The following is a 15,043-nucleotide window of genomic DNA, read 5'->3' on the forward strand; positions in this document are numbered from 1 at the left end:
CTTCACTTCAGTTGGCTTCAACAGCTGCTCTAGGCTCAAAATGTTCAGTAATCTTAAATTCTTCTCTCTATTTTCCTTTCATTGTTCCCAAGCTGTATTCATGTTTTACTGTTTCTCCCTCCACAGTATATTATTTATTTGAATCTTTTTGTCTAGCCCAACAGTTAAACTGCTTGTTCATGTCTTAATCTCTCAGTTCAGTTACTGCACGATCTTCCTCAGTAGGCTCACTGATCAGAGCTTGATTGATGGGAAGGGAAAGGAGTGATACTCTTCTGAGTTCTGCCCGCTTGAGACATCAAAATAAGAGGACATTCACAATGTATTTTAGTTCTTCCTTAAAGTGTCCTTTCCATATTCCCCCTTATAGAATGCTTCAACCAGTGCATCCTGAATGATATGGAGCCCTCTGCATTTCCCTTTCTTCCCCCCTCTCCTGAACTCTGGATGTTTTAGGCCAAGGGTTTAAAAGTTGCATAGAGTTCCACCACCTCAGTCCCTACATTTGTGAACAGCTGGAGGGTTACATTGATGCTGTGTAATCCTTAGGGATTGTAGATAGTTTGTATTGGTTGGTTGTTAAATAACTGCATAGTGTTACAGTGCACAGAACTACTTGTTTTTGCAGATACTGACTAACATGTCTGCCCCTCTGATAGTGTTATATATTGTTACTTAGTTCTAGGTAGCTAAAGAATAATGTGTTGGGTCAGAAGATTAAGATTCAAAATATATTTCTTGTAACTAGAAATATTTCCAGCATCAGATGCACATAACAGATGCTTGGCATGTTCTCTGTCTGAATATCCAGTCTACTTAATGTTTATCACAGTGGCTAGAAGTGAGAGAGAAATGAAATAGATTCAAGTCAATTTTATTTCAGGAGGAACTGGCAGTAGCAGCAGATTCCCAGATAGTGGTTCTAGCTCCAGGCAATTTAGCTGAAAAGCAAAAAAATTCAGCTTCTGTACCCAATGCAGAATCCTTCAGGATCATCGATAAGCTCTATTTCAATAGCTTTCCCATTTCAGAAAGCATCAGTTGCAGTCAAAAAAAACTGTGCCATCCTCATTGGTGTCAACCTTAATACAAAGATCTTGTCTGAGAGAAGGATTTACAGGGACAGGATCTTCTTATGGAGCCAAAGTCCGGCTTAAGATTTCAGCTCAGTGTTGGGAGTTGTCCATTTGTCACATCAGAAGGAATCTATCCTTGTGGTGAGATCTGCTAATCCAATTAACGTAACTGATGAGAGTTTGATACCTAGCAAAACATTGTCAGAGTGGTAGTTCATCATATGAATTGATCTGTGGCTCCATTGACAATTGAGCCTGGTACTGTTTCTTAGGATACATCACTTGTGTTGCCGCAAGAAATCAAGCAGACTGCTTTCGTGTTTCAGGAAAGTATTAGGAGTGTGGTGCTTCTTCATTCTATCTATTAAGACCTTTTCATGATCTCTGGTGAAGAACTACTCTCTGTTTTCTAGTTCAGTGAAGTTTTCCTTGGTTCCCTTCTGAGCCACAAATGATTTAGAGCCAAAGAGGAATACAAATCGCAGATCAGAACCAGGAAATATTATTATAATCAGTTCAGTGCAGCCTGCTGGATCAGCAGGCACAGAGATGTTTCCAGCTGGGGCCATTCAGTGAGCTTTTGGTCTGAGGGGCAAATACCTCCTTGAGTAAGGTGGTCTTGCTGGTCATTTTGGGCATCTTATAGGAAGGTGTGAGGAGAGATCTTCAGACAGATAATAATCCAAGACTTCTTCCTCAGAAGAAGTCACCAATGAGAAATGGGAGGAGCAACGGGAGCTGGTATATTCTGATTCAAAATTAAGGGACACGTCTTTTCCAAATAAAAATGTGGAGGATGTCTCAATATCATCACCACCACAAGATGCTCTAGCCTTTAATAAGTTAGCATCACATATGTCAGTGATGCTAGATATTATTTCTGTTTTGACAGAATCATCCCATACTTTCTGATATTTTGGGATCAGTGGTAGATAATGAATTACATTTTTCTTGTTATAGGGAGTGCTTTCATCAGCAAAAGCAAACTGGAATATTCGGCCAATCACTCAGCTTCTCCAGAGACTGATATCTCAGTTCCCTCAAGAAGGACTTGCCATGTTTCATATTTACCCACTTGCTAATTCATTGGTGGTTGAAGTGGCACTTCACAGATCAGAGTGCCCAAGGTCACTTTGCTCTACAAGTTGGACTTCCCTGATCCAGCACCCTTGGGACCTGAGCTTTCCCAAACCAGGGAGTTTGCTGGACTAGGGGAGGTCAATGCTCCCGTTGGCTGCCCACTCCCGGGATCCTCTTCCTGGGGCTCCCTGCCCTGTGCTGGCCCCTCTAATGTGGGCCTAGCAGGGGCTTCTCATGCTGCTGCCCATAGGCTGCCTCAGCATCCCCTGCAACTTCCAGCTGGGACCGCTTGGCCACAGGGTGTTCCCCAGAAGAAGCTGCCCAGCTACCTTGCTCCTCTGCTGGGACTGGCCCTCTGTGGTCAGCGAGTCCCTGGGGTTCTCCAGTGGGGCCACCTGCCTCTTCCTGCCCCGATTCGGCTGGGGCGTTCTCAGCCGGTGTTGTCCCGTTACCGTGAATCCGCTGCCACAGGGGTTTTCCAGGGTTACTGCAGGGGCTGCCTGGTTGCCACCGGCCCTGCTGCTGATGGAGGTTCCCTGGCTGCACCTCCCACTGCTGGCAGCCGCTCTACACCCGGGGGTACCTCATCTGGGGCCAGGACTCACCAGCTGCCTGGCCCAGCTGATGCTGAGGAATCCTTTGTCGGGGCGGGGGCTCCCCAGCCAGGCCTGGCCCATTGATGTTGGAGGTTCACCAGCTGCTGTCTGGAAAAGCCTCTGCTGGTTCAGCATGAGCTCCCCAGCTCCCATGTTGTCTCCTACTGATGCCTTTGGTGCTCGTTGGTCAAGCAACATCTGGATTTGGGAGGTTCAACCTGTATTGGATAAAGAAGGGAAGAGACTGAATGTATTATTCTTCAGATAAAATCAGCTTGCATATCCAGCTATGAAACTCCCGTGGCGAAGTACTAATATTATTTCTGGAGTCTTTTTCTTAATGTGCTTCTAGAGCAGCTGCATGTGGTCCATCAGGGTAATCTGACTGCAGGCCGAGAGACATTTTGCTGATATTGACCAACTGGAGAAACCACTCTGCACAGCTCCCTGTTCTCTGTTCTCTGTTCCTGGCCAAACTGACTTGTGAGAAGTAATGCCTGCAGGTGAAGGAGCTGCAGAGATGTGATGGCCACTGCTTCACACTACTCCCATTGGCTGGAAAGAGAGAACTGCAGCCACTGGAGGCTGCAGAGGACAGTGCCTGCAAGATGGTCCACGTGAGCAAAATGTCTCGCAGTCCACAGTTAGAGTACCCTGATGCTCACCATTGCTCTAGAGGAAACCAAAGGTAATTAAAGGCTGTTTTGATTGCAGAACTGAATGTTACTAAGCAACAGTTGACAGTGGGTTTGAATCCTCAGATATTTTAGCAAGATCAGATTTAGCTTTGGCTGTCTCACTAAAGAAACATGGCTAAGGGTGGCGGGACTCCCTCATGAGACAGTAATGAGGCTCAAGGACCTTCCATTGAAGGAGAAGTTCTGTTTGGTGTTTAGATTGAAGAGTTACTGGAGGAGATTTAAAAAATGTAAGATCTGCTAGATCTTTAGGTTTCTTTAACATAAGGAAAGAATCTTATTCAACTCTATCAAACAAGTATCAAAGTCAGTATCCATCATCTTTGTCTCCTTCACAGCATTACTGTTATTAGAGAAGGGCATATCAGTTGCATCTGCAACATTATACCTCACAACATCAACTTTAATGGAGGAAGAAATTTAAACCTTGCAATAATAAAGGGAAGGTTTTGTCCAATGTACCAGATTTGACATAAGGACATGGAGTTTCAAAAGAGCCCATTTGGGTATTGTTTATCCACAGTGAGGGGACTGGTTGTCCCTTTTTTTTTTAAGCAGTGAGAGTTAATAACATTGGATGGATATTAATCAGATGCTCTTTTATACAGTTAAACAATTCCATTCAGAACCTCATCCCTCCCGCCCCTCCTCCCCCAATAATCCACCCAATAGTATTTAAGCAGAGATCAACATCTTGATCAAACAACTTGTTAAAAAAGGAGTTTCAATCTCTAACATAGTTAGGTGCAATAGAGGTAGTTTCATGAGATCGAAGAGGGAAGTGATTTCACTATTGTTTTCTGATCCCTAAAATAACTGGGGGCTTTCACTTTATTGTAGATTTAAGGAGGTTAAAACTTTATGTAAAGGAACTTTGCTTCTACATGTTGTCTTTAACACCTTCTCTTTCCCTTCAGGATTGGTTTGTATCTCTGAGCGGAAAAGGCCCATATACATTCACATTTCTGTGAAACCAGGACATTGGAATATGCAAATATTTTGTTAATGAGGACTATTTTTAGTACAAGGCCCTCTCTTCTTTTTAGTTATTTACAGGTTCCAGGTATTTACAGAGTGCCTGTTTGTTCTGGCAGCATACTGAAGAAGGCAGGGGATGTATGTCTGCCTGTACCTAGATGACTTGTTAATAAGTGTTATCTAGGGAATAGATCTAGTAAATCAAATATATTCATAATTTGTCAATCGGGGATTACAGATAAATTGGAAAAAGCCATGTCTAAACCATACTTAAAGTATTCATTTTGTAGGAGCTATAGTAGATGCAATTGTGAAAAATGCTGTTCTCCCAGAGCGGAGAGAGATAACATATATAATGTCTCCTCTGCCAGTTACCAAGACAGTTGATTCTTTTTGTTCTTCAGTTGCTGTATCTACTGGGGTCAACCACAGCAGTGACTTGTGCTGGTCTTCAGATGAGATCTTCAGTGCTAGTTAGGAAAGAATTACAAACCAGATTTAAATGGTATTCATAAAAAACATAATTCCACAACAGGTGTGATCATAAATGTGTTGGATAGACAATTAAAATGCAATAAAAGATGTACTTTTACAGTCCCTTACATCGTTGGAAATACTGACCATGGATACATCTGCCGTAGCATGTGGAGCCCATCTGAACAATGAATTGTTGGTCAAGAGATCATTACTCATAAAAGGAATTTATATATCAGTATTTTAGAGCTAAGAACAATCAGTGTAGCTGTAACATATTTTCTACTTCAATTCAAAAGGAAAGCAGTTGTGATAGCATTGTAGCTGTAAAATTATGCAGGAAGTAATCTTTTTGGAACTACTGTATTGATTTCAATATTCTTTCTATAGCAATTCATGTAGTAGGGAGAAAAAGCTCTTGCAGATCATCAGGTCAAATATATGAATGGTTTCTGAAGGACCGAGTAGTAAATAATTTCCTTACCTTTTATTGTGTTTACCTATAAACTATTTGTGTCCAGCAACAACAGAAAATGCCAGAAATACTGTTCCAGAATAAGCAGAGACAAGAAAACAATGTAGGACATGTTTCTAATACATTGAAGTTAGGACCTAATATATGGCTTCCCCCTTTTATCAAGACTTATAAACAAGATGAAACCTTACAAAGCTTACAAAGATTGGTTTGAATAGCAGCAGCATAACTCAAACAATGATATCTGGATTTGATGCATCTGTCAAAATGATTAGTGGAACTTCTACCATTGTCCCAACTTCTTGTCATAACAAATGTCATCTGAACCTTTGATCCTTTCACTTGACTACTTGGGGAATAGATCTTTTAGATGAGCTACAAGAAAATATTTTATTAGAAGTACAGAATGTACAGATATAGTCTAGAAAATAATCCTTACAGACATGCTATAATCTTTTTCGTAGAGGCTTTTTATTGTGATATCCATGTGTAATATGGGTCCTTTGACACCAATTATATATTAGAATATTTATTTTGTTTAAAATATGTTTTTCATTATCTTCAGTTGAGGTTCATCTCTTAGCACATCATGTACCTGTAGAGGGGAAATAAGTTTTAACTAATACAATTAAGAGGTTTTTAAGAAACCTGAATAGTTTGTATCCTTCAATAAGAACTTCTGTGCTCTTTTGGATTCTGAATGTATTAAACACAGTTAATAGGATTTCCTTTTGAACCTGGTCTTAATTTTATTTATAAAAATAGTGTTTGTGATAATTCACCATTCACTGTTTGTCATGATGACAGAGTTTTTCTTTGCACTCATCCTAATTTTTTTTACCAAAAATAGTCTTGAGTATCACATAAATCAATCCATAATTTTACCAGTCATCTTTCACAAACCCCATATGCATGATGGAGATGCCAGATTACACACATTATATTTGAAGAGGGTGTTCACTTTTTTATTTAGACAGGACTAGAGTTTTCAGGCAATCTTCAAGGATATTCAAAGCTTATGCTTCATAAAACAAGGGAAACACTGTTTCTATATAGGATCTCTAGATGGTTTAGATTTGTTTTTTATGAAATATTTAATTTGAAGGGATTATCCATTCCACAAGGAAGTCAAACTAATTCAGCAAAATCCAAGGCAGTTTTGCATGGCTTTCTCTAGACATAGTTCTCTGGTGAAGGAATGTATAGTAACAACTTGGAGTTGTGTTCACTCTATACTAATCATTGTTCTTTAGGTTTGGATTCTAGATCTGATAGAACGTTTGGCAAGACAGTCATGCAGTCCTTGTTTACTTGGAATGCCAAGTCCCACCATCTTGGGTCAAAGTACTTATTAGTACATCCCATGAATAGGAAATGCATGCACAGGCTTTCAAAGGAAGAAATGAAGTTGACTCACCTGTAACTGAGAGTCTTCAAGGTTAAACTCAAGGTTAAATACCCAGAGAGTTGGGGGTTGCAGTTTAATAGATTGAGGTCATCATCTCCTTTGAAACTCTTGCCGTAGAACATTGAGAGTCTGTAGGGTCAGTGTTAGTGCAAAGTAGCTGCATGGAAGCTTCAATAGCCACTGCTGGTAGGATTTTACCATTTGGGCAGCACCAGTTAGTGTAAATATGTAGAATCTGTCTTAAAAACCCCGTCACAAATAACTAACTTTCATACATTCATAATATCATATGTGATCTGCTGGGCTCTTCAGAATTGACTTCCCTTCCTCGGAGCTCCGAAACACCTATGAGCAGAGAGGAGTTAAAGCAATCAATATGTGCTGCAGGCTCTGACTACCAAAGTTGAGTGATGACATCAGATTTTAGAGAGAGGTTTCTAACCATAGTGACTGTGAAGAAAATCTTGAAAATATGATTCAAGTAGAAGTGTGGCATAAATATGTGACTTAGTTAAAAAGTCTAAAGGGAAGGACAAGCAGTAGCAGCTTATAGAGCCAGGGAGGAAGCCAGGTAGCCTGCTTTTGTTTAGAAGGAAGACAGTCTATCTAGGAAACAGAGTTTCAGTGGCCATTTGGGCTTTGCAGAATTAGATTATTTTCATAGAGCCATAGATGGCCTGCTTGGATCTGTGGGATCTGCTTCCTCTTTAGGTGGCTTTTATTGTTTTTATTTTATTGTTTCCACCTACCATTCTATCCCCATGAATCAGATGGGAAGGAAAGATGGTGTAGATCTTTGAAGTATGATTTGTTCTTCCTTACTTAACATGCTTTGAGCAGAGAAATAATTTAAATGTCAGTTTTAATGATTATCATTAGGATATCTTTAACAAATGCTTCTTACTCATTTTGTTCTCCTATTCCCTTTCTGCATCTTATTCCATTTCGCCTCCTACAAATAGACAATTATTTCAGTCCATTTCTAAGTTGCTGTATTCATATCATTCTCCTTTAATGAACCTCTTTATATGGGTCATCTACAAAAATATGTGAAAATACATTGGAACCCTAACCCCAAGACTTGTGTGCACCAAAACTGAGTAACCTTATGACTTTCAATTTAAACTCTTCTCATTCTTTGCCTCATCCCCTACAGTTTGCTACTGCCACTTGCTGTATTACATCAATAATTAGATTTTTAGCTCCTTGAAGTCAGGAAGCATTTTAATGTCTCGTGTTAGCTCTGACACATGCTTAGAATATTTTCTGGATGTTCTGTAATTTCAGTAATCTATATTTAAATTTAAGGGTATTAAGTATGTTTGGGGCTATTGCCACATTTGTAATGGTGGTTATCTTGCATAACGTATATTTCACCGGTACAGTAGATTGCAATCCTAACAATCCCGATTAGTAAGAATTATCATTAAGTAGATATTCTACTAGTTTAGAAAGTTTAATGGTTCAGTTAATTTTTTGTCAAGTTAAATTTAATTTTTTGCTACATTGAAATCTTTTTTTTTTTTTTTTACTTTGTGTTTTTGGGTCAGGTTTCGACCAAATACTAGAGAACTGTGGAGTTACAATGCAGTTGTTGCTGATTCCAGGCTTCCCTCAGCTCCAGACATGCAATCCCGATGTAGTATTCTAAGTCCGGAACTTGCTCTTCCGACAGGATCCAAAGCTCTAACCACCAGGTCTCATGCAGCTTTGCACATTCTAGGTATACATTTATGGTTGATGAATCAGCTGAAAAGTAGTAAATGCACTCTGCTCTGTGTGTGTGTGTGTGTGTGTGTGTGTGTGTGTGTGTGTGTGTGTGTGTTTGTGTGTGTTGTCTTTGAGTAGTATTCCCATGGATATTCCACTTCATATGTATTTCTGCTCCTTACACCTGAGATCGGAGATTTTGGTAATAGTGCTCGTTTGACCTGAACTTATGCCCTACACATCCTTGCAGTGAGGCTCTATAGTGCTGGATGGTGAAACTGCTCTCAATTCTTTCTCATCTGCCTCAACTTGAGACAGAGTATTGGTATGTCTTTTTATTCAAAAATAATCTGTTAGCCTCTCTGGCTCTCATTTCTATTTACTTTGTTTCAGAGGGATTGGTCTCAAAAGTTCTACTGTGATTTTAAGGACAGGGCTGGGAAGAATTGTGAGTTAAGACTTAGATTCTTAACAATAGAGCATTCTCCTTATCCAGCCTCAGACCCAGGGCAAGATGCCTATCTGCTCATCTCAGACATTGGCCGAGGAGTGAACATAGAGCCTCAGCACATTCACCTGGATCTGTTGGAAATAAATCCTAAGGGAAGACCTGAAAAAGAGAGCCCATTCTCCTCAGAAGAAGCCTACTCTGAAATCTTTCTCCTCCAAGTAAGACTATTTCAGAGACTTCGTATCCTCCACATTGGTACTGATTATTATGTGTGGATCTCTGGGCTCTTCTAAGAATAGAGACATCAAACATACTTCTGAACTGAGTCCATCTGTACCTCAAAAGTAGAGCTCAATTGCAAAGAAGTCTTAAGCACTCCTCTTCTCAGAAGGTGATACCTACTACTCATTTGGTACCATCGGTACTTAAGTTGCCCCCCAAGACAGACATCCTTGGTACTGGATTATGCAATCCTGGTGCCTCTTAAGAAATCGTCATCAGTATCGACTATATCTATCAAGAGAGACCTGCTCAAACAGCTTATATCCTTGGTATTGACAGTGGAATATGACCCCCTACTTCAAACTTACCTAGTACCACTGGAATTCACATATTCCAGAGATCTCCCTGTTTTGGATAAACCAAAATCTCACTTGCTAGAGTGTACTGAAAGACTATCGATGTTGATGGAAATATGGTAATCAAGATTGGTCCTTTCCCGTGTACTTCTTGATTCTCTTAATACCTTCAGAAAGTTGTCAGACTTCCCAGCTTGATGAAGAGGAATTTTTCTACTCACCAAATGAGAAAATTCCTTTTTCCCAACTTTGGGGAAAATGAAAGAGTTAAGTAAAAGATGGACCCATGTGCCCATGACCTGCTTCAAGCACAAGTGGATACCTACCTCCATTGTCAGATGGATCTGCTCATCAGACATCCTTGAATGGCATAGAGCCAGTAATTTTCATGGATTCATAGTCTGTCTTGTGGGGGCTACAGAAGAATAAATTTTCCTATCCTGTTTATCCGTTCTCAGCTCCCTCAAATTCAAGAATCCATTGAGAAATAGGAGGCTAGAACAGAGAAGAAAGCTATCCCTTAGACACGTTTCTTCTTCCCCTGAAGATGCAGTTATGATGACTGCAGAGACTTCCAGGAGTTAATGAAACATAAAGCACACTCCTTACAGATCCCTTTGGAGGAGGTTGAAGAGCTGCAGCATGAACTCCTAGATATCCTTCAGTAGTCTCCTTCTGCCCATGTTGCCCTGCCCATCAGTGAGTTTGTGCGAGATCCTGCCAAAACTATCTGGCAGACCCCAACAACAGTGCCACCGATATGTAAGTGTAATACTAAAAATATTTCACTCCAGCTAAGGACTCTGAATTCTTATTTACCCGTCCTACGCCCAATTCCATGTTTGTGGAGGGAGTGATTGAATGTGGCAGGCAATACCATGCTAAGACCACGCTGTATGATAAAGATTGTCAGTGTCTTACTTTGATTTGGCTACAAGACGTACTCATCCATGACAGTTCAGTTTAGAATACTAAACTACTGGTTTGTAATAGTTGCATACAATCACCCACATTGTACCTGTTTTTCCTGCTTTATTGTACATTTTGCAACTGAACAGAGAAAGCAGTTTCAGGCTATAATTAGGGGCAACAGTTATCTAGAATGTCTTTTTAGGCGTCATTGGGCTTCTGCAGACACTGCAGCTCAATTTATTGTTCTAGGAGTGGTCATATGTACTGCCTCCTGGTTTCTGCTTTTGGGATTTCCAAGGGAGGACCAAAACACTGTTGATGATCTTCCCTTTTATAGTTTCAAACTTTGTAGAATGCAAAGACAAATCCTTTCATACCCTAAAGCTGTGGTGTCCAACCAGTTCTAAAGCTACTGCGATAGTGAATTAGCTACACTCAATTGGCCAAATAGACACATGTGGCTAGTATGTTGGACACCACAGCCCTAAAGCATTCCAGAGTCATACAGCAATCTGTTAGGATTTACTCACTTGTATACAAAAGAATTTTTAGTAGCCCCCAGATAGCACAGAGCTCTTGCCCAATATCATGTTCCACTTTTCAGAGACCTTATGAAGGAAATGAAAAGAGACTATGATTTTAGAGGAAGAGACTATTTCTTCAGTATCTAACATTTCGCTCCCGTCAACTTATAAATTGTAATTATGACAGATTGGTTGTGGACCTGGGACAGTTCCACAGAACTGAGTTACATTTTCACCATTCTGTCATCTTTTTCCTTTTTGAAGGCCATCTCTCCCATTTTCAATCTGCATGGAACAGATTACATTAGACAAATTGGGATGTTGGGATGTACAAGACTGGAGTGGTCCATTTGTTTTTACACCCCTTTCCTCTTACCCACAGCTTTTCAGGGACCTCTCTCAAGAGTCTTTAAGGCAGAATGTTGACTCTTTGCTGTACATAAACTGTAAAAATATTCTGACTTGGCACAGAGGGAAGGGCTTATACTCCCAACTATTTCCTGATCCTAAAAAAGAATGAGGGATACACATCAGTTTTTGATTTAAGATTCCTAAACAACTTACTGAAATTTCAAGATGTTGACTCATGCAGCAGTCCATCCTTGGAACCAGGGGATTGGATTTTGGATCTCAACCTTCAGGACACCTATTGTCTTACATGATTCCTCTATCTTGCACACAATTCCTTTGGTTTCTGGTAGATCAGGATCCCTGACAGTATTGAGTGCTCCTAGTCAGCCTCTTTTCTGCCTGGAAGATGTTTTTGAAGATATTATTAGCTTATCTCAAAACCATGGGGTTAATTGTATTTTCATATCTTGATGATTGGCTACTCAAGGGCCAGTCCTACGAAGGCTTGCCATTCTTATTGCAAAGAGACGTCTCTGTTCCACAAGCCATGGTTGCAGTTCAGCTTCAAGAAATCAACTTAGACTGCAGTACAACAAATAAAGAGTTTACATGGGCCTCCTTAGACACAGTATTAGCCAAGCCCACAGTCATATTTCTGGTGTTAATAGAGCATATCTCTAAGATTCAAACCAACCCCCACACGCATCACAATTGTTTAGATAGATGGCAGCATGTACTTTTTTGATGCTTTGTGGCAGGCTACACCCTTGATGTTTCCAGGGCCGACTCAGAACTCTTTATATTTCAGACAATTCAGTTATGCAAGGTCCCAGTCAGGGTCCATTCAGGAGTTCCTTTCATTGACACTCCTCCTTCCATCACCATGACAGATGTGTCACTGATGGATTGTGAATCACATCTGGAATCTGTATAATTCAGGGCAAATGGCTAATGCAAGAGATGCTATTTCACATCAGCTTCCTCAAGTCAAGGCAGTCAGGAATGCTCTACTGCTGCTTCAAATCATGTCACTAAAGGTATGCTACTGAAGTTGTGCATGTGTCCCTGTACTGCTGGCTGAAGAACTTGAGTAGTGCTGTCTGTTAGGGCCATACATGTGCTGACTCTCCTCGTGCCCTGCCATAAGAAGGGCAAGAGCAAAACTTTGATGGTACCACTGGTACATGTTGTGCCATTGATTCTGATGCTTCATCCTGTATCTGAATGGCCATCCATAGGCACCAGCACCTGGCTCCATTCCATTATTAACCAAGTGGCCTTACTGGGACTCTTGGCCTGCTCCTGAAAGTACTTCCCTGGTCACCGTGTCCAGGGCTTTGAAGGAAGTCATGGACACTCAGCACAAGGTCCTGAACATCTTGTGTTCATCTTCCTCTTCAGATGTGGCCCTCTCTGTCAATTAAGGCTCTTCTCAACCTTGCAAGAGCCATATGGCAGATCCCAGCATTTGTCATTCTGACTAGCAAGCATGTGGACAAGCATTCTGTCCTCCTGAGAGAAGCAGAGTTCCTCTTCTCCCACCCTTCATCCAATTCTGTTGTGGTGCACATGGTCAGTTCTCATGGTTGTCAACCCCACATGAGGTCTACTTCCTTTGTTAGTGACTAGAAGTATCTGAAGTATCTTATTGGGGAGAAAGTTGTACTGCTTGGCCATTTTTAAGTTTGAGATTGTAGGTACCAAGAGCTTACTTCAAAATATGATAGAGAACGCCTTCAAACTGAACAATTTTACTGGGCAGCTTCCCAATTATCATTGTTACTAAATTCTTCGCAGAGAAATTGTTGTCCTCAGTGGGAGTGTCTTCGATGAGTGCCTTCATTTCCTTTGGGAAATCCAACAGATAAAGAGGCATGTCTCATCACTAGTGCTGTAGAGATGGATGTGGTTGCAGTATAAGCTGTGTCCAGTATAGACTATAGCTTTTATCTTTACTACTAGCTGCCCTTCTTGGTTGATGGCCTTAAATTGAATCAGTAGTTTCATATTCCAACCTTCTATCACGAGTCTTACTGAGATAAGAGAGGCTATATTCCATTCTCTAGATGTCAGAACAGCCTTAGCCTTCTGCCTGGATAGTACGATGACCTTCATGAAGACTCCCAGATTTTTCCTCTCCATAGTGGGCTTGGCAATATCAGCCCAAAGACCTTCCAAGTTTGTCTCAAACTATATAAGATACCGTTACCAAGTTTGCAGTATCTCTCCTCTTCATACACGCTGCACAAGATCCTCTTGTCTTCCATTTCCTTCTTGAAGAATGTTCCTATCTCAGAGAGCTGTGATCATTGGGCACTCAGCTTCCACTGCCATCTTTGGCTCCACAGTACTGTCATCTGTAACTGACCTGACTCTGAAGCCCCTGCCTTTCAGAGGGGAAACTGTGTAGGAGTCTCCTACAGTGGTACACTCATAGGTACACAACTTGAAGAAGTTATCTTGTACAGTAACAATGTGTTTTTTAGAGATGTGTGTCTGAGTACTTGGTCCATGACTTTGTAATACAGAAGGAAATGAGGAGGCTTAGCCTGCACATAGTTACTAAACTAGTGGTAGAGCACAAGTGGAGAGAGAGTGAATGTGCAGATCTAATGGACACTGCTACCAAGTTTCTTCAGTCAGTGTAGAGACGGAAGTACCCCTGCAGTGGAGCACACATAGGGATGCACATCTCAAACAACCATCATTACTGCAGAAGGTGCATAACTTCTTATGCTTATTTCCCAGGTAATCGATAGGATAGCTTATGACCTCAGCAGGCACTGTTCCCAAGACTGTGATGGGAGTTGGACTCTTGAATGCTCAATCAAATATTAATGAGTTGGGAAGTTCAGAAAATAGACTTCTTTGCTACTCTTATGGGAAAGAGTATTTTGTTGGTATGCAGGAGAGGGTGATTATATTTTTGCTCTTTGGGAGATATACCTTTTTTGTTCAATTAATTTCTTCCACCACTCCTGAGTCTGAAGATGGTAAAACAAAATCAAGCACAACAAGGCAAAAATCGTATTAATAGTTCCCACATACTACAGTCAGATCTAGTATTTTTACCTAGTTTATGCAGCTGTTCATCAAGCAATCATTCTTCTGTCCATGCTTCCTCTCCTTTCTCAAAATGCTGGTCACGTGTTTCATCCCAACCAGAGGACTCCTAGTCTCAAAGCTTGGCTCCTTGATGGATTACAGGACCAGAGGCTTCCTGCTTTGACGAGGTACAACAAGTATTATTGAATAGTATTAAGGAATCTAAAAGATACCTAACTTAATGACTGGGAAAGATATATAGCAGAGATGTTTGCCACATGCTCACTCATCTCTATTGACTGTTTTGGACTACTAGTATTCGACTGAATTAACAGGTTTTTGTTCCTTAGTTGAGGGTTTCTTCTTTTTTTTTTTTTTTTTTGCTCATCCCACCACTGAGGTTTTTCAGAAGACTGGTAACTTTACCCTCAAGGTTAAGAGATCCACTCTTAAATTGAGTATTTAAATGTCCTATGAATCCTCTCTTGGATCCAGTTACTCCCGCCCCCCCCCCTTTTTCATTGATTTATCTATAAAGGCTGCTTTTCTTGTGTCTATCACTTCTGCTCAAAGGGTTTAAAAAAAGAGATCTAATGGTGGGACCCCCATTTTATAATATTTTTCAAGAACACAATTTCTTTATTTCCATGCCCAAAGTTTAACCCAAGTTGTCATCTTCAGTTTCAT

The 15,043-nt window shown here is 40.7% G+C and overlaps 1 protein-coding gene across 19 annotated transcripts in view; it reads left to right on the plus strand.

Moving 5' to 3' along the window:
- MYCBP2 (MYC binding protein 2) overlaps positions 1–15,043 on the plus strand; it is a 376,578-nt gene that overhangs the window by 115,568 nt on the left and 245,967 nt on the right. For all 19 annotated transcript variants that reach the window (XM_075918843.2, XM_075918845.2, XM_075918849.2 and 16 more), the window contains one exon: positions 8,336–8,508. In XM_075918843.2, the coding sequence (XP_075774958.2) occupies positions 8,336–8,508 (173 nt within the window). The remainder of the gene's footprint in view (positions 1–8,335; positions 8,509–15,043) is intronic.

Source organism: Pelodiscus sinensis, chromosome 1, assembly GCF_052426305.1.
Source record: "Pelodiscus sinensis isolate ZL-2025 chromosome 1, ASM5242630v1, whole genome shotgun sequence".
Lineage (NCBI taxonomy): Eukaryota > Metazoa > Chordata > Testudines > Trionychidae > Pelodiscus > Pelodiscus sinensis.